This window comes from Pterocles gutturalis, unplaced genomic scaffold (genome assembly GCF_000699245.1).
Source record: "Pterocles gutturalis isolate BGI_N339 unplaced genomic scaffold, ASM69924v1 scaffold26034, whole genome shotgun sequence".
In the NCBI taxonomy this organism is placed as follows: domain Eukaryota; kingdom Metazoa; phylum Chordata; class Aves; order Pterocliformes; family Pteroclidae; genus Pterocles; species Pterocles gutturalis.
The window spans coordinates 26,432-42,786 of NW_010136555.1; the positions used below are offsets into that span (position 1 = coordinate 26,432).

The following is a 16,355-nucleotide window of genomic DNA, read 5'->3' on the forward strand; positions in this document are numbered from 1 at the left end:
GTGTTAATTTGTATTTGACCTGGTCCTAGTTTCTTTGTAAGGTTTCTGCACTTGTATGCCCATTTAGAGTTTCAGCTTTAAGATGTCAAACTGGGACAGAAAAGGTAGATGAATTGAGTGTGAGCTTTTAATTTTGAACTTTCTACTGGAGTGGCAAACCAATGATTCCGTACCCACATGCCTGTGAGCTTCCATTCCTCATTGAGCATCTGTCAAGGTTAGTGAGAGATCTGTGCTACACAGAGTCTTAAAGCTGAGAGTAGCTGAGCAGATAGCCTGAATTACAGTACTTCTGACCTCTAAACCCCAGACAATATGGCTGGTTTATAAGAGTGCTGCGTAGTATGCGTGAGTTCATCTTGCTCATGTCATAACTAACCTTTACTAGGAGTACTGCACGTTTACATGCATTGCAAGACTTGCTTTTGATGATTCTGCATGCTGAGAAGAGTAGAGCTTCTGTTTCCATATTAAAATAAACAGAAATTTAAAGCTTCTTGTTGCCTCGCAAGAAAGAAGAGAGGGATATTGGCAGGCAATTGTATAATTTTTGGACCTTTTGTAGGTTGGCAGTGTTAACCCGGCAGAAGATTTCCGAATTCTGGTGAGACAGAAAAATGCTGACTTCAGAGCTGGTAAATTACTTTTGTCTATCTTAATTATATTTAGTAGCATCTTCAGGGTTCAGTAAATGTGCTGTATTTGTCTAAACAGGTTTCTAGTGCTATGTGAGATGCTCTGGAGTTTACCGCCTAGCCTTCAGTGCTACTTAACAAAGAAAGGTGTCGCTCGTAATTCCCATGTGAGCATTTGCCTTCCTCATCTGGAAGTCTCAGATAACTATGTTTGTGTAAGATGGCCCTAGATAGCTACATTAAGGCATCTGTGCAACTCCTCGTTTGTTTCTAACAGAAGATCCCTTGGTACTGGCTGTCTGCCTCGTTCGAACTGGGTATCAGCTTCTCATCTGGCTTCATGGGATCTTTCTGGCTTGAAGTGGAGGGCTGTTGGCTGCATGCAGCACGAGAAACCTCTCTTCTACTGTCTGCTTGTTCTATTCTATGAACAAATAAGAATGATGCCGGGGATTTAAATCTTTACATGCAAAGATTATTTCTTACTGCTTGTTGTGAGCAAAAGAAGGCATGGGTGAACTTGGGGAGCAATAAGCAGGTAGTATGTGACTCTTAAAGATGAGAGCAGGCTCTGTGTGCACCAAATCTATTCTCAGAGTAGACAAGACAGGGTTTTGATGCAGAGGCGAGGAAGAATACAAAGCACAGGTCAGCCACTGTCTTGCGTGCCCTAAGCCTGAAAATGCAAAGGAATTTTCATTTGTTTGTATGGTATTTCCCTACTGGAATAGCTGTACAGAGATATATATAATCCAAAGGTACCCTAAAATGAAGGTACAAGATGGATGGGGTTGTTTTTTCTTTTAAAGGATAACTTGAAGTTTGTGGCAAGGTAAACCTCATCTGCTGAATAGCCACTAATGTAGCATCTATTTGCAAAGAAAAAGATTTGCAGAGGTGCTGAAGTGAGATGCTGGATATTTCAACTAGGCTTTTAGTCCTTTTGGAGTTTGAGGAGGGTATTGAGTAGTATGTTGATTTGTGATACAGTCTGTTAAAGCCTACATAGCTATTTCTCTCCAAAATTTCCAGACCTATAAGCTAGATAACCAGCTTTTTACATGGATTTTGCATTAGATCTCGAATAAATTGTTTATTGGAAAAAATATTTGGAATTGTATTCTCAAATCTGTGATATGTTAAGATGCAGTAAAAAAAGCACTGTATGATACATTAGAATACAGAAACTGTGAAAGCAGTTGATTACTTTGTTATGGTAATTAATTTTATCATGTAAGATAGCTATAAGGCAGAAATAAGTATAATGATGACCCCTGAATATGGTTTAACTAAAGAGTGCTTAAATATGTCCTCTTGGTAGCTGTGCTGGAGATAACCGCAGTACATGTTTGGATGGCTTCTGAAATTTTGAGCAAACTGCTTTTATTTTATGTTTGATCTGCTCTGTAATTATGAGGTGTAGTTAGACAAAATGTAGTGTAGTCACCCATTTAAAGGAGAGATAGAAGCCACTGTAAATAAAAACATGCTCTGCATATTTTTTTTTCTTCTGCATAATCATTTTTCTGCTTTAGAGTCTTTTAGGTAGCTTAATACATAAAACATTATAGGCATGTTTTTAATAGTTTGCTGTATTGCATTCTGGTTATGTAAATAGTATATTCTGCCCTAAAACTACTCAGTGGTTCTAAGGGGTTTTTTTAGTATAATTTTATATCATATTTACTGATGAAACATTTTTTTCCTCTGCTAGAACATATGAAATGTAAAATGCCTTTGCTGGAAAGGGTAATCTGTTGCATTCAAATAGTTTATTGGGGGAAAAAAAAATGTTTTATGTGCCGACAGGGGAACTACTAGGTTGCATCCTGGTTTGCTTCTTTCTTGTATAAAAAGAACATCTTGTATAGTCTTACTGAATAGAGCCTACATTCTCATTTTAAAAAAAGGCAACAATTCCTTCTTCCTCCCCTCCCCACAAAACAGCAACAGAGTCTCTCCACAGGGAGGAGAAAGGCCTTTCAACTGTTTGCTTGGGGGTGGTGGTTTTTTGGTAGATAGAGAACTTGTAGTGGTAGGAAGAATTGTACTTTATGTACTGGCAGTACAGTGGCTTTTTAATTAAGCTGCAGGTTAATGGCACAGATTCTCTTCAGTTCACAGCAAGTCTCTCACCAAAATCATAAAGTTATCATGACCAAAGTATGGCAGGGGATTTTTTTTTTTTTTAAGCTTGTAGGAAGTATTGATGGTGTATTTATCATCAAAAATGAGTACCGGTGCATCTCCTGCAGTGACCTTGCTGGGGTTTGATGATCAGGGTTTGTGCCATTCATAGGAGAAGCCTAAGTGCAGGTTAGCCTGTGTCTGAGTGCTGGGTCCCATGGCAGACCAGAGCAGGAGAAACAATGCATTTGCTGTGAGTGAGAACTGGGTCACTAATGTGTAAATACATTTTTTTAGAAAATCTGAGAGTTTCAAATTGGCAGGGGTCTTAGGGATAGGCTTTCTGAAACTGGCAGCTCAATTCCTGAAACAGTAATCAACTTTGTTTTTAATTGACATCTGTGTAGTGTATTACAGTATGGACCCACTTACAGCTTACATGATAAATTCTGTGTGATGGTGTTAATTTATTGGTTTATGTTGGTTGCTCAAGTAACTAGTATTGTGTTTCTCCTCCAGATAGCTTTACTTTCTTGTTGGCATTCATGGCCGGAGAGATGTCATTTTATGCAGGTCTTATTTTGAGCAGGTTACAAATGCCTAGTCATCACAAAGAGCAGTCTTCAGATAACAGCTTCTGACACTTTTATCAATGAATGCAAATAAAATAGATTAGTTTGCTTGAGTAGAATCTAATCATTACTCCCATGGGTGTACAATGAGTTTCTTCATTGCTGTGCCTCCAGAGAAGGCTCTCAAATGCAGTGAGTGCTTGCTGTCTTCGTAATGCCAAAGGAGAAGCCACATGACTATCCATTTCATCCTGTTGGACTATTTACAAGTTTCCATCCATTTCTGCATTTCTGGAGAGCAGAAGGTGCCTGATATGAGGTGTTGTATTTTCATAGGCCACTGTAGAAGACAGGATATCTTAATGGGGAGTAAAAAAAATATACTGATACATGTGTAGTATTTTCTTTGGTTTGTAAGTTTTCTGTGCAAGTTTGTAGGCCAGATTTCATGGCATCTTACAGGACTCCTATCTAAAAACATAATGCCTGAAGTCCTGTAGTTGAAAGAGTTGTTTGTTTTGGTTTGGTTTGGTTTTTTTGGGTTTTGTTTTTTTTTTTTTTTTTTTTTAACTGATTGTTAGTGAAGAGGGAAACCTGCAATAACAACTATACAGTTTATGGACATAGGAAAAAAAAGTCCAGGGACAAATTGTACCAAATGCTAATTTTTATATTTATAGGAAGCTTGTTAATATTTTTATTCATTGTATTTCTAGAAAAATAAAATCAACAGAGTAAAGTAACTGCATGCGTATATTTAAGCAAATATTCTGTTGTGCCTGAGATGTCACACTTTTGCCATGGCGTGTAGATAGCTTCTTAAGTAAAATGTAGAACTGCTTTTGCATGGGGTGCTTTGTATGCATAAAAGAATTGTGTCATAAAATAACTGTGTATAAGAGATTTGCAATGGGAATTTATTAGACAGTTGCAACAAGGACGATATTTTATTGCAACATTTTCAGTAGAAATGTGTATAGTTAACTATACCTTTCTAGACCTAAGATAATTTTTTAAAAAATAGTATTTAACTTTTTAGTGGCATATGTCTTTGCAGTTCATCTGCGTTTTTATGTTACTGGATGTTTTTGTGTATTTTGGAGACTATTCATGCTCTACTGCTAGGTAGGCCAAATGGAATGACTGGTTTGAAGAAAATGATTCAGTCATTAGAAAAGTATTTGCAAACCAAATACTTGAGTGTATAAAATCACTTTGAAGTTTTCTGTATGTCTGCTTCACAGAGAAGATGAAGCCAGATTTGTCTTTGAAGGGCATAGTGATTGGGTGAGACGCAAAGTTCTGAGTTGCAACAAACAGAATTTGAATTAGGTGTTATGGGGAAAAAATATAAAAATCACAATGATGATAGTCAAACATGGAAAGAGGGGCCCAGACAACTTGGAGACTCTGTGTCTTTGGAGCTACTCAGAACTCAAGTCCATGGAGCACTGAGCCACCTGATCCGCAGCAACCCTGGTTTGAGTGAGGATTGTCCTTCAGACATCCAGCCTAAATCATTCTAATCCATACCCACAGGCCATTTAGAGAGACAATTTCAAAACTGAACAACACCTCATAGGACACTGGAGGTAGTTCAACAGCTCTTGTTATTAGAATTCTTGTTTCTTGCCTTAAAGATGAAGGAAGTCCTTAAAAATTATGACAGTTTCCAGTTTAGAATCTCTTTCTTCTTTTTAATTACAAAAAGATGATACTTACAAAGCAGTAGTTTACAATTAATGAATTGTACTTTAAGTACTGTCCACAAATATAAATCATTGCCACCACCAGTGGAGAAATCAAAGATTGGTAACAACAGGAGTATTTAATCTGCAGAAAAAAACCCGTTTTTTTTAACCTGATTTTTTTTTTTTTAAATCCCCAAGGAATTAAATTTACACTACAATACCTATTATCTATTATTATTCTGTAATCTGGTTGGCATAGTGACCAAGGACTGAACTGAACAAACATAAAAATACAACTACGCTTTTGTGCTGTAACTATTCAGAGATAACAAGTGAATGTAATTGTTCATGACATACTTCACAAGAAGTAACAGCACTGGTGAATGTATTTTAGAGTAGGAAATGTATCTGAATGCCAATGGGGATGGGATTAAATTCTGTCAGAACTAAAAGATCCTCTATTCAAAGACAATTTTTTAATTATTATTTTTTACCTGTAGTTGTCCAGCCTTTAGTCACTGTATTTGTTATCTAACCAATCAGGTACAGCAGAAACAGGAAGCAGTAGCTTAAAATTTCTTGGGATAACCTGATTATTAGGAGTGCTGGAATTCCAGTTGATGCAAAATGTAGAAGTTTGTTAGGTCACTTCCTTAAATGTGTGTGTGGGATTGAGGGAAGTCAGGAGAGAATCAAAAAAGCTGTTATTACAGAGCAGTGGCCTGAACAGGCTGTCAGTTCATAACTCTAGGACCTGTTCTTCAAAACCCTGCCTGAGATTTGTCTGGGGCACATCAGAGTTAATGCTAATATTCAAAGATGACTTAGATAGACATCTTTATGCAGAACGTGCCTTTCTCCGAAAACAGGGAGATCTATTTTTTGCAGCACTCAAAGCCAAAGAGTCGCACTAATGGAAAGGCAGATGACAGGAAATCAACAAAGTTCTCGGACCTATAACTGTAAAGGAACAGAGTCCACTTTGGAGAACTTCCAGTTATAATTCTTATCTACCATCTCTGCTATTGTCTTTGGCCCCATGAAGTAGTTTGGTAGTTTAATTGTAGCACAGGAATTTTACCTATTTCAGATTCATCAATCATTGCCCTGTCATTTAAGGGAGAACCAATGGGCAGACCCAATTTTAGCCAAGCTGCTTCAAGATGTTAGAAGAATCTGACATAAAATATTGGTGCCATGTAACCTGTTTCCTGCATATATTATAGTCTTTCAGTGCCTAGTAAAGCACTGTAGGTGGTTTTTTTATTCCTTACAACAGATTTCAAAAGGAGGCAGCTCACAGTCAGTAGCAAGAAAAAGTATTTTCTTCTGATGCTTGCCAGTGCAATCAAATGGAAAAGGATTTAAAAAAAAAAATTAAATGCAAAAGAAGTAGAGTGTCTGATAATTTCAAACAGTATGCTGGAATCATTCTGACAATAAAGACTTTTATTGCACCCTCGTAGTGCCTGAGGTTTTAATTTAACACATCAATGAAAAGACAGCATTTAAAAAAAACCACCACCACCACTGAAAACACCAGCAGGACTTGCTTTTATTAGCGCAGTTCTTAAGAAATTAGAACATTTAATGAGAAAATCGTTAACCATGAAAAAAATGGACTGGCTTAACTTGGGGAGCTTAAGTAATGAGACTTCAATTTAGTTTGTCAGCTACTGGTAAAATAAATAAAAAGACTGAGCTGGTCCCCTCTGGAGCAGTAGGCACCTTAGCACACTTTCTGGTGTGATAGCTGCTGTTGGACAGAACCATATCTACCTCCTTTGCTAGAAACTCTGTAGGTCAAAAGCTTGTGGGAGAGTATCAAACATGTCTTGTTTCACTCTTTTCAGAGATGCTGTTTTTCAGATTCAGTTCAATTGGGCATTTTATAGAACATAAATGTAACAGCTAGCCCTGTGTATGCTTACAGTGGGCAGAGTGGAATACAGTATTTAAATGACGTCTGCTTCTCAGTGTGTCTGTTTATCCATGTCTCTTCCATCACTCTGGCAAATGATTTTCTATGTTGATGTTTCCATGGCTGAAATACTTGCAGTGGCATCTCTGCCCATACGTCTGATCATATAGGTCAGGCTAAAGGCTCTGCTAATCCCGTAACCTGTCTTTTTAACAGTACGAGAACAGGACAGGCAGGTGCTGTGGCTTGTCCAGAATGCTTTCCTGCATTTTCTTCCTCAATGGCAACATCATCCTTAATCTCCCTTGATAGATTTCCTCTTTTAAGAATTCTGATAATTTTTTCAAGCATTTTTTTAAACTGTGAAAACGTCTAGTATCCCACAGCAGCCTGTGGCAAAGAAGTTAATTGGTTTTGTTTGAAGAGGCACTTTTTTTTTGGTTTGTTCTTAACCTAACTCTTTGCTCTTGTTTTGAGAGAGGCAGGGAACTATCACTCCCTGTTCATCCATGTCACATGCTTCTGAGTTTCTAGATCGCTGTTGTATGCTCCTCGCACTTGTCTTTTCCCAGGCCGAGGTGCCAGGGTAAAATTGGACAGTTCCTCACCTGTAACTAAACATGAAGAAAATAAAGTACTACAATCCAGCAGTTGGGCTTGTAGAGCTTTTGGTGACATTTTCACTTGTCATGTTTACAGTGTTTTACAGCTACCCGCCTTTTAGGAGCCACTCAACAGTGAGGATGGAACTGGTGTTCCACTTCTTCTTGTTACGAGTCTCACTGTTTGCCTCTGCTTCTCTCTGTCAGGCATGCAGAGTTTATAATACTTATCTCTGTAATCATAAACGGCATTGCCCCAATGAAAAATCATCAAACTACCTGTACAGAGACAAGATATACTCTAATGTCAATAACAAAAAGGTAGTCTTTTAACTCCAATCACCCTACAGCTGTTGTTTTGACATTAATACACCTTCATTGTAAATTTAATGCTTTTATTGAAATATGTATGTATTGCAAAGGATGTTTAGGGGGTATGCTTTGCGTTATAGAACATAACTTCCCTCAGCTTTAAGATCCCAGATGTTCTGGTTTTACTTTCTGTCAAACAAGCTAGGCCAGTGCTTTTTTCCTTGGTTTTCAGGGAAAGCTTTTGCCTTAGCCACGCTTTGGTTTCTTCCTAGTATATCTAGCTTTTCCAGAGAGGCTGAAGCAATTGTCAGTAGCTTAGACAACAATGATCAACTTGAGTAGCTTGAGGCATTATGGGTATGATTAACTTTTTTACTGCCTGTGGAATAGAAAAAGAGAGATGTAAAGGAAAAATACTTTTTTTTTTTTTTTTGCCTTGAAAGTGTGCATTATTTGATTTATTTATTTCTTCTTGTCTTTCAGTCAGTCAGCAGCTGACAAACCGCATTGATCAGTTCCTGGAAAATAAAGGTTCACAGTACTACATGAAAGGGATCAATTGTATCAGAGTTTTCAGAGAGGAGGCCATTAAGGTAATGTTAATATGTGAAAACTGTAATCTCTTTCAAATTAAAGACGTGGTGGGCCTATTTGCTGTATTAGAAACTTGATAATTTCTTGCTACAGCAGAAATAATTGATTTGTAGATCAAAATCTGCTATGCTGTTTGAAAGTTTAGAAATATATTTGCATTTTCTTTTTCTTTATTCTTACTGGAATGGGGACTAGCTTCTGTGGTATTTGCTGTTGTTTATTCTTTTAAGCATAAAAACACAAGGCCTATGACCTGATGCTTGTATAAGGAAAATAAGCAAACCTACAAATTTCTTCTTAAATGAAGCTACTTACAAGAAAGTCTTTCTAGCTTTCTGGAAGGCAATTTTTGTGGCTGAGCTTTCCTTAGAACTCTTGGTTTTAGTAGAGATAAAACCCAAAATCTGTATTGACTTTTGTGTTCACCATCTTATATGACTTCATAAAGAATTAAGTTTGCAGTGCTCTTTAGCTAGTTTAATATTTCTCTGTTATCATCGCTGTTATTTTTTTCAGCTCTTGAAGGCACAGTGCTTTAATGATTTTCTGCAGGCCCTGAAATCAAAGGTGGAAGATAAAGCTTTAGCTGATTTCTGGGAGATCATGATACAAGGTAGGATGGCATTTAAAAAAAAAAACAACTAGTTATATTATCCACTATGTAAGATAAAACTTTGTTAGCAATGGGACACACCTAAAGTAACCCCAGAGCAGCATTTTGATATGGTTAATTCCTGCAGCTGTTTAAAAAACATAAAATCTTTCACGTTGCAACTTCCTTTTTTGCACTAATAGTTTCATGTCAGCAATATTCATAATGCCTTGCCAAGCCCTGTTGAAATGGTAAATTAATTGTGGAAGAAGAGAGACAAATTAAATGTTACAGAGTAGGGAGAAGAAGATATTATTTCAACTGAATTTCAAAATAAATGGAAAAAACTCATGCAGCAGAGATATAAAAAGATTCTTCCAAATTAAGCCTCAAAAAAGACATACATAGCATTGAAATATGTCACTGATCATTTTGTGTTTAAGCAACCTGAAGGGCAGAATATACAGTAATATAACACCTACCTATGATTAAACTGGGAGGTACAAGGCAGTGCAATTCCAAAAGACATTCAGAGACTACGCAAGTGATAAATAAAGGAACATTTTCACAAATACGAAACATGGTGGACTAAAAAAAATCTTTTACGTCATACTCTTGTTTTTAATTGGACCAGTGCTAAGAAAATCAGTTAAATGCCCAACTGTATTTCTTAAGGGTGCATGCTATAAAATGCAATGATATGTTTTTGTGTAACACCTTTCAAAGTTATGGACTCCAAACACTCTGTAATGTCTGATTTCAAAATACAAGATGGGAATTTGTTTAGCAACCCAAAACAACAGCACGAGGCAACACTGAAAGAGTATTGTGTTCAGTAGTATCATAGGCGACCTTCTCTGAAGAAATTTGGAAAAAACCCCAACACAACACACTTTGAAAGCAGGAAATTTGGATCTTTGAAAGCCATGCTAGAATATTATTTTAATAATTTTTAGTTGGTACAAACCAGAGTTTTTAACACACTGTTTTTGAGGAAAAAAAATTACAAATACAGAGATGATATTTTCATACAAAATAGATTATCTTCTTGTGAGAAGATGATAAAATCATGGTGCTTTAAGCATAATCTAGATGCTTTCACTAGGTAGCTGAAATTGCTTTTCTCTGGCTGCTACCAAAAGCAGAAGTCCTGTTGTCCCTGCTTCTGCTGCATGACCCATCCCCTATTCTCTACCAAATGTGGCATGCATGAGCGACTGCAATGCCAAAAGGGGATGGATCTGAATTAACTAGTTAGTGGCTCAGGAGCAAGGCAGATCTGTTCGACAAATTAATTTCTGTCATGAAACCCTGCCGTGTAGTTCTATGGGCATGTTAAGGTGGCATTACACTTGTTCTGCTGCTGAAACCTTTAGGAATGTACTGTTCTTTGCGTACACACCCACAGCTTCTTTATTCAGGCACAAGCATTCGTGTAACCAAGTTGCACAAAACACTATTGGGGTAAGAAGTAATGGAGCGTGGTTGGTTTGGGTTTTTTGAGGGGTGGGGGCATGATCACTGCACAGGATGGTGTTGCTGGCACAACCAAGGAGCAAAGAGGAGGCAGGACCAGCACTCTGGTAGTCAGACTGTACGTAATCACAGCATAACTGTTTGTATGTTAGGAGTTAATTTTTCTAAGGTTATTAAGGACCTAAGAGCATGCTGTGAATGACTAAAAGTGTAATTTCTGATAAATTTTCAGCATTTCATGTGATCTATGATTTCAGTGTCTCATTAGTTTGATTGTCATAATATTAGCAGTTTCCTAAATGGATACTTCCACAAGCTTATGAATATGCTTATTAATTTATTTTTATATCATAGTTGACTCATTTATGCAAGTCACATTTTCCTTTGAGCAATATTTTTTTATTTTTGCTGGTGATGATGACACATTCAGAAGTTGGAATTGGGAAGAGATTTTTCATTTCTAGCATTAAGTGCATTTTTTGGAAGCCTTCTAATTATATTTTTATATCTCTCTCTTTTTTTTTTTTTTTTTTTTTTAGACAGAATTTCTTTGATCACCAAAGATGAAGTAGAGGGAAGTTTGGTGACTAGTGAAGAGGCTGAAAAGGTATTATTTTTTTAAATGAGCATCTGTTTGTATAGAGACAGTGCTGTGGAACAGAAGATTCTTTCTTATATGGATCAGCCTTTAGGTGGATGGAATAGGATCCATATGAAGGAAGAAGAATGTCCTTTTGCCACACAATTGAAATTGCTCCAGTTCAGGGCAAAAATAATTCCCTAGCATGTACCACAGTATTTGCTTTAACTGGTCTTCAGAAAGTAGCATGTGTTGACATCATTATCTGTAAAGATCCTCTACAAAGAACAGGAAACTCAGTTTAGTGGAACAGCAATAGATAGTGATATATGCAAGATAAACTATTTGAACTTCATAGAAAGAACTGTGATCTCATTGTTAGTACAAGAGTTCAAAAATCAGGATACTTTTTTGTCTAAAGGTGTTGTGAACTCTATCAATATAAAGTTGTTATGGCTAGTTTTCACCCTATATGTAACAGTATCAGTATTTTTGACTTTATGCAGCTCTTGTGGATTGATAGACATCATAGATGATGTGGGTATTATTATTGATGATCATATTAGATCCTTTTGGAAACAAAAGTTTTGGTGTATTTCCAGGTATTTTTTCTACAGAAATATAACCCTTCAGTAACTGCAGTGATGAATGAAGGATGTCACAGTTACAAAGGAACAAATTTTAAGAGACAGAATGGTGCCTTCTGTTTGAAAGAGAGCAGAATTCAGAGTTGCTGTCAAAAATGGTATTTGTGTGGAAAGGATAAGATGGACATTCTTGTATCAGGCTGCTAGCCGTGATTTTAAGTAGTTTAGGAGAAAGAAGATCCTTGTGTTACAGACCCCTGAAGGTAAACCTGTGGCTAAAATCGCTAAGTACTTTGCAAAGAAGCAGCTTTTCTAAAAGATGCCACATTGATTTTTCACAACTTCCAGGCCTTACATTAACAATAACCAGAAGGGGGTAGAAATTGGTTCTCCATGAGTGAACTAATGAGTGGGTAAAAGGTTGTATTTTAGAAACTGGTTTTTTTTCATCTGTAACTATTTACCTCAAAGTGAAAAAGGCACAGAAATGAAAAGCTAGCAAACTAGGAGTCCAGACAGCTAAGCACATGTGACGTTTTTTTCCAGATATGAAGGACCTACTTGCTGTTTCTCATCACACGTAATTGTATAGACCAACTTTTTTCCCTAGTGGTGGTTTTAAAGACTATCAGGTTTTGTTACATATTCCAAATGCTATGAATTACTTGGAAACTTCCTAAGACAATATGTTTCTTGTGAATTTCACTTTCTAGTCTGAAACTACCAAAATGCTCAAAATGTGCTGATGCTGTGTGAAATAACCACTGTTCCTTAAGGAAATCTCTACTAGCCATGAAGACTTTACAGAATACTGTTGTCTTAACTGTGAGCTTGTGGCTAAAAAATACTGTGCCTGCATAGGAATGCAGCACAAATTATAGAGTACCAAGGACTAGATCTACAAAGCCAGGCTAGGCTGGAGCAAAGCATTTGTAGACTGACTTCAAAATTACTTTTCTGTTTAACATCGTCCTACAGTCAGACAGGTGTTTTCAATACAGGAAATTATTTTGTGATTGATTGAAGGTCCTACGACAGCCATAACTTCCCTTTAAAATAGGGGAATGAGAGAGATTGCATTAAATCAGCTCTGCAACAGAGTTCTCTAACGTGGCAGCTACCTTGACTGAAAGAATAAACGGGTTGCATCTCTTTGCTAACTAGACAGTTGGCAATCCCAGTTGTTAGTCCCTAGCTAACCACCTCACCACACACCCTCCAGATCCCAAACCAGAACCCTTACTTGCCATTGTCTGTTGAGGGTTTATGTGACTTTTTACTTAAGAAACTGGAAGACTGCATATTCTTGGAGTAAGATCTGCACGGACAGAAAATTTTGTCTTGAGGTTATGGTGCTGAACTAAAATCCCATCCTCCTTTGTCCAGTTAAACCCTGCCACAGTTTTGCTGTGTGATACAAAGCCAGCATTTTCCTAGGTCTGTAGTAGGTTGCAAAAATGGTTTGTTTTCTATATTGAAGGTGTTACCCTTCACTAAAGGGTTTTATTGGATCTTTTAAAATATCACAAAATAGAGTGAGATGCAAGTTTTCTTTACCTCTGTAATAGGTCACATGCAAGCGTGTAGGTCAGGGGATTGCCTGTCTGTGTGGTCTTGTGTGACACAAAGGTCTTTTCTCCTATGTGCAGATTGCTAGCTGATAGCCATTTCAGGACTGTTGTGGATATAAGATTTCAGGTTTATAGGGTTGCTGTTTGGTGGAGAAAGGAAGACTTACAAGGTCACTTATTAGAGAGCTAACGTGTAAACATTCTCTTTCTTTTTGGTTGAGCTAGTTTGTCCATGCATATTCTCCTATCACTGAGAAAATTATTTTTGGGTAGGATATTTTTTTTTTCTGTAATAATGGAGAATCTCTCTTGAGAGAATGAGGAAGATAGGCTGAAAGAGCAGAAATGTCAAGGGCTTTTTCTGGTTGCTTTGGGGAAGATAATGGATTTCATCAAAACTATTATATGTAATTTGCTTTTGCATAAATGTAAAATAGGTTTGGGAAAAAAAACAACTTTGGATATTCAGCATTTGATGGAAACTTCAAGTTTCAATTTTATTGGAAATCTTCATCATAGATTTCCTTGGCTTTTGGCTTTCTTTACCTAATTTAGTGTGGGAAACCTAATTTTGAAAACTTTGAAAAACGTGCTACTTTCAGAAATACTATTTGACTCTTAATTAACTGTGTGAAATGAAATTTGATCTGGCATAAAAAGCTTTTCAGAGCTGACAATGTAATTAGCTTTTAGTTTTGTAGTATGTGCTTTATATTACTACTAGATGGAGAACTTTTCCAGCATAGAAGATACACAGACATACAGCATCTTGAAATTGTAATTCCTTCTGGCCCTGCCACCTTCTTTTTTTTTTTTTTTTCCCAGTTACGAAATCTATATGCTAAGTTGAAGTCAGCATGTTAAAACATGAGTGTTGTCTGTGGAGTAAGCTTTCTACATTCTGCTTGGATGTTGCTGTTTAGGATATAGGAAAGGGCTGACCTTTGGACAGTGAGACAATTAGGCAGAGGTGGTCTACATCCTGGTTTTGGTGTTAACCAAAAGCAATGTATTTGCTTTTCATCCTAGTGGATATGATACCTGGTACTTTCCCACAGACTGGATGTAGCAAGGAACTTCTCAGTGTTTTACCCCTTGTCTAAAGCTGTCACTATTGCTCTAGAGAATGATCAGAACATTTTATTTATGTAAAATAATATTTAAGCATTTTACAGTACAAGTATATTGTCTCAGAGGTTGGTAATGCTCTGATAGGGGTCCCGTGGCCTTTTACATAACTTCCATGGCTGTTATAGTTGAAACCCTTGGGTAAACAGTAGCTTGCTTTCAGGAGCCAGCTGTTTGTACAAAAGAGTTACCTAAACTCTAAACAGGTATTTATAGCCTGGTCAGTCTGGTTATTTTCTAACTAGCAGTTCTCTTTCATCATCTAGAGTTATAGTGAAGTTGTTTCTGAATTAAGTCAAGGAATGTGGCTTTTCTTCCTCCCCAGCTTTCTTAGCCATCTTTTCATTTGAGGCAGGGTTGTTCCAGGCTCTGTATACTTGTTCTGGTGAATTTTAATAAGAAAAATAAAATTTAGGCTTTTATAGTAAGGGTATTGGTAAGGAGACTGTAACTAAAAATTGTAGACAACTGGATGCTTTTTAAGTAAGAGTCAAGTATTTGTTGTTTGTGGGTTTTTTTCCTACTATACTAGTTAATTTTTTTTTTTCACTATGTTAGGTGAAGAGAAAAATAATTTGGAGGTGGTTGTACTCCAGATATTGTCTGTATGTTTGATTTCAGTTGTTATAGTATCTGAGCAACTTACCTTTATCTTCTGTTTATGGATGCCATACTTTTACGTGACGGGCATATGGTGAATTGTATCAGCAGCAATGGCAATAAAATTTTACATAATGAATTTTCTATTTTTAAAGACTGGCATTCTAACCACTATGCGTGTTTGAGGGTTTTTTTTAAATTAATGTCTTTGTTCATTTGTTAAATGTTAATTGAATTAGATGGGAAACTTCTAAGTTCCACACAGAACTAGCATGTTAAGCAATCTGCTAAACAAGCCTTCGGTCAGCTTACGTATGTATTCATATCAGTGGGGGGCCAGTTTGCTGTCCTTTAGCATTTCATAGCTACACACAATGTTACTTTTAAAATTATCTTTTTTAAGAACATAAACATGGGCATACTGTAATGGACAAAATTTCCATCTAGTGCAGAATCCCGTGTTCGACAGTGGTCAGTAACAGATGGGTACGGAAAAGTACCATCCCAGGCTCCAGCCACTGATGTCTCAAGTACTTTCTGTGCTTGAGGTTGTTTCTGTGGACTTAGTAGACTTCGAAGGATTTCTCTTCTATAACCTTTTCCCAATCTCCGTGTGAGACTGGGGACTAATATTTGCAGCATCCTTATTACCAGGTGTTCTACAGCTTAACCATATGTTGTCTGAAGAACCATATCCTTTTGTCTGTTTTTCAACACACTTCACCATAAAATCATTTAAAAGCAAGTCTTATGAAATTTCCTGTAGTTTAAGATTATTTTGGAGGGTGGAAACAAGAACAAACTTTCTTCATAATTTTTAATTGCAGATGGATTTGTTTTGATACACAAAGGAGATATTCATTTAACAGATTAAGGATCTGAGTTTTGTCAGTATCATGTAAATACATTTGTGTTTTCAGTTCTTGACTCCGAAAGAAAAGAAAAATGAAACTCTGCCTCCCACAGATGAAGGTGGTGATGTTGATGATTTGGTGAGTACCGTAAAGACATGATGTGGCTTTAGAATTAAACTCTTAACTGAAAGGTTCAGTGAGAGAGAGCGAGTGTTCTTAGAGCAGTAGATTAGAGTGCACGGCTTAGAAAATAGCTAAGGAATTGAGTCAGAAAAGAGCCACATTAAATTACATATTTGCTATTGTAAAACATAACCAGGTGTGTAATTTCATGATGGCAAATACTATGTTACTACATAACATGGGTGTTCACATAGGTTAAACATGTCCTCTAGTGTGTTTTGAGAGAGACAGTGAGGCTGCTCATTTGATAGCAGATTTGTATAATTTACTAGAATAGCATTTAACAAGCTTGTAGATCTAGAACAGCTATTTATGTGGGTTGAAAACTGA

The 16,355-nt window shown here is 36.8% G+C and overlaps 1 protein-coding gene across 1 annotated transcript in view; it reads left to right on the forward strand.

Moving 5' to 3' along the window:
• XRCC5 (X-ray repair complementing defective repair in Chinese hamster cells 5 (double-strand-break rejoining)) overlaps nucleotides 1–15,980 on the forward strand; it is a gene marked incomplete at both ends in the record, with an annotated part of 42,292 nt that extends 26,312 nt beyond the window's left edge. Inside the window, 5 exons of the mRNA XM_010082358.1 lie at nucleotides 566–635; nucleotides 8,344–8,453; nucleotides 8,971–9,067; nucleotides 11,062–11,129; nucleotides 15,909–15,980. Of these exons, the coding sequence (XP_010080660.1) occupies nucleotides 566–635; nucleotides 8,344–8,453; nucleotides 8,971–9,067; nucleotides 11,062–11,129; nucleotides 15,909–15,980 (417 nt within the window). The remainder of the gene's footprint in view (nucleotides 1–565; nucleotides 636–8,343; nucleotides 8,454–8,970; nucleotides 9,068–11,061; nucleotides 11,130–15,908) is intronic.
• Between the last annotated feature and the right edge of the window lie 375 nt (nucleotides 15,981–16,355).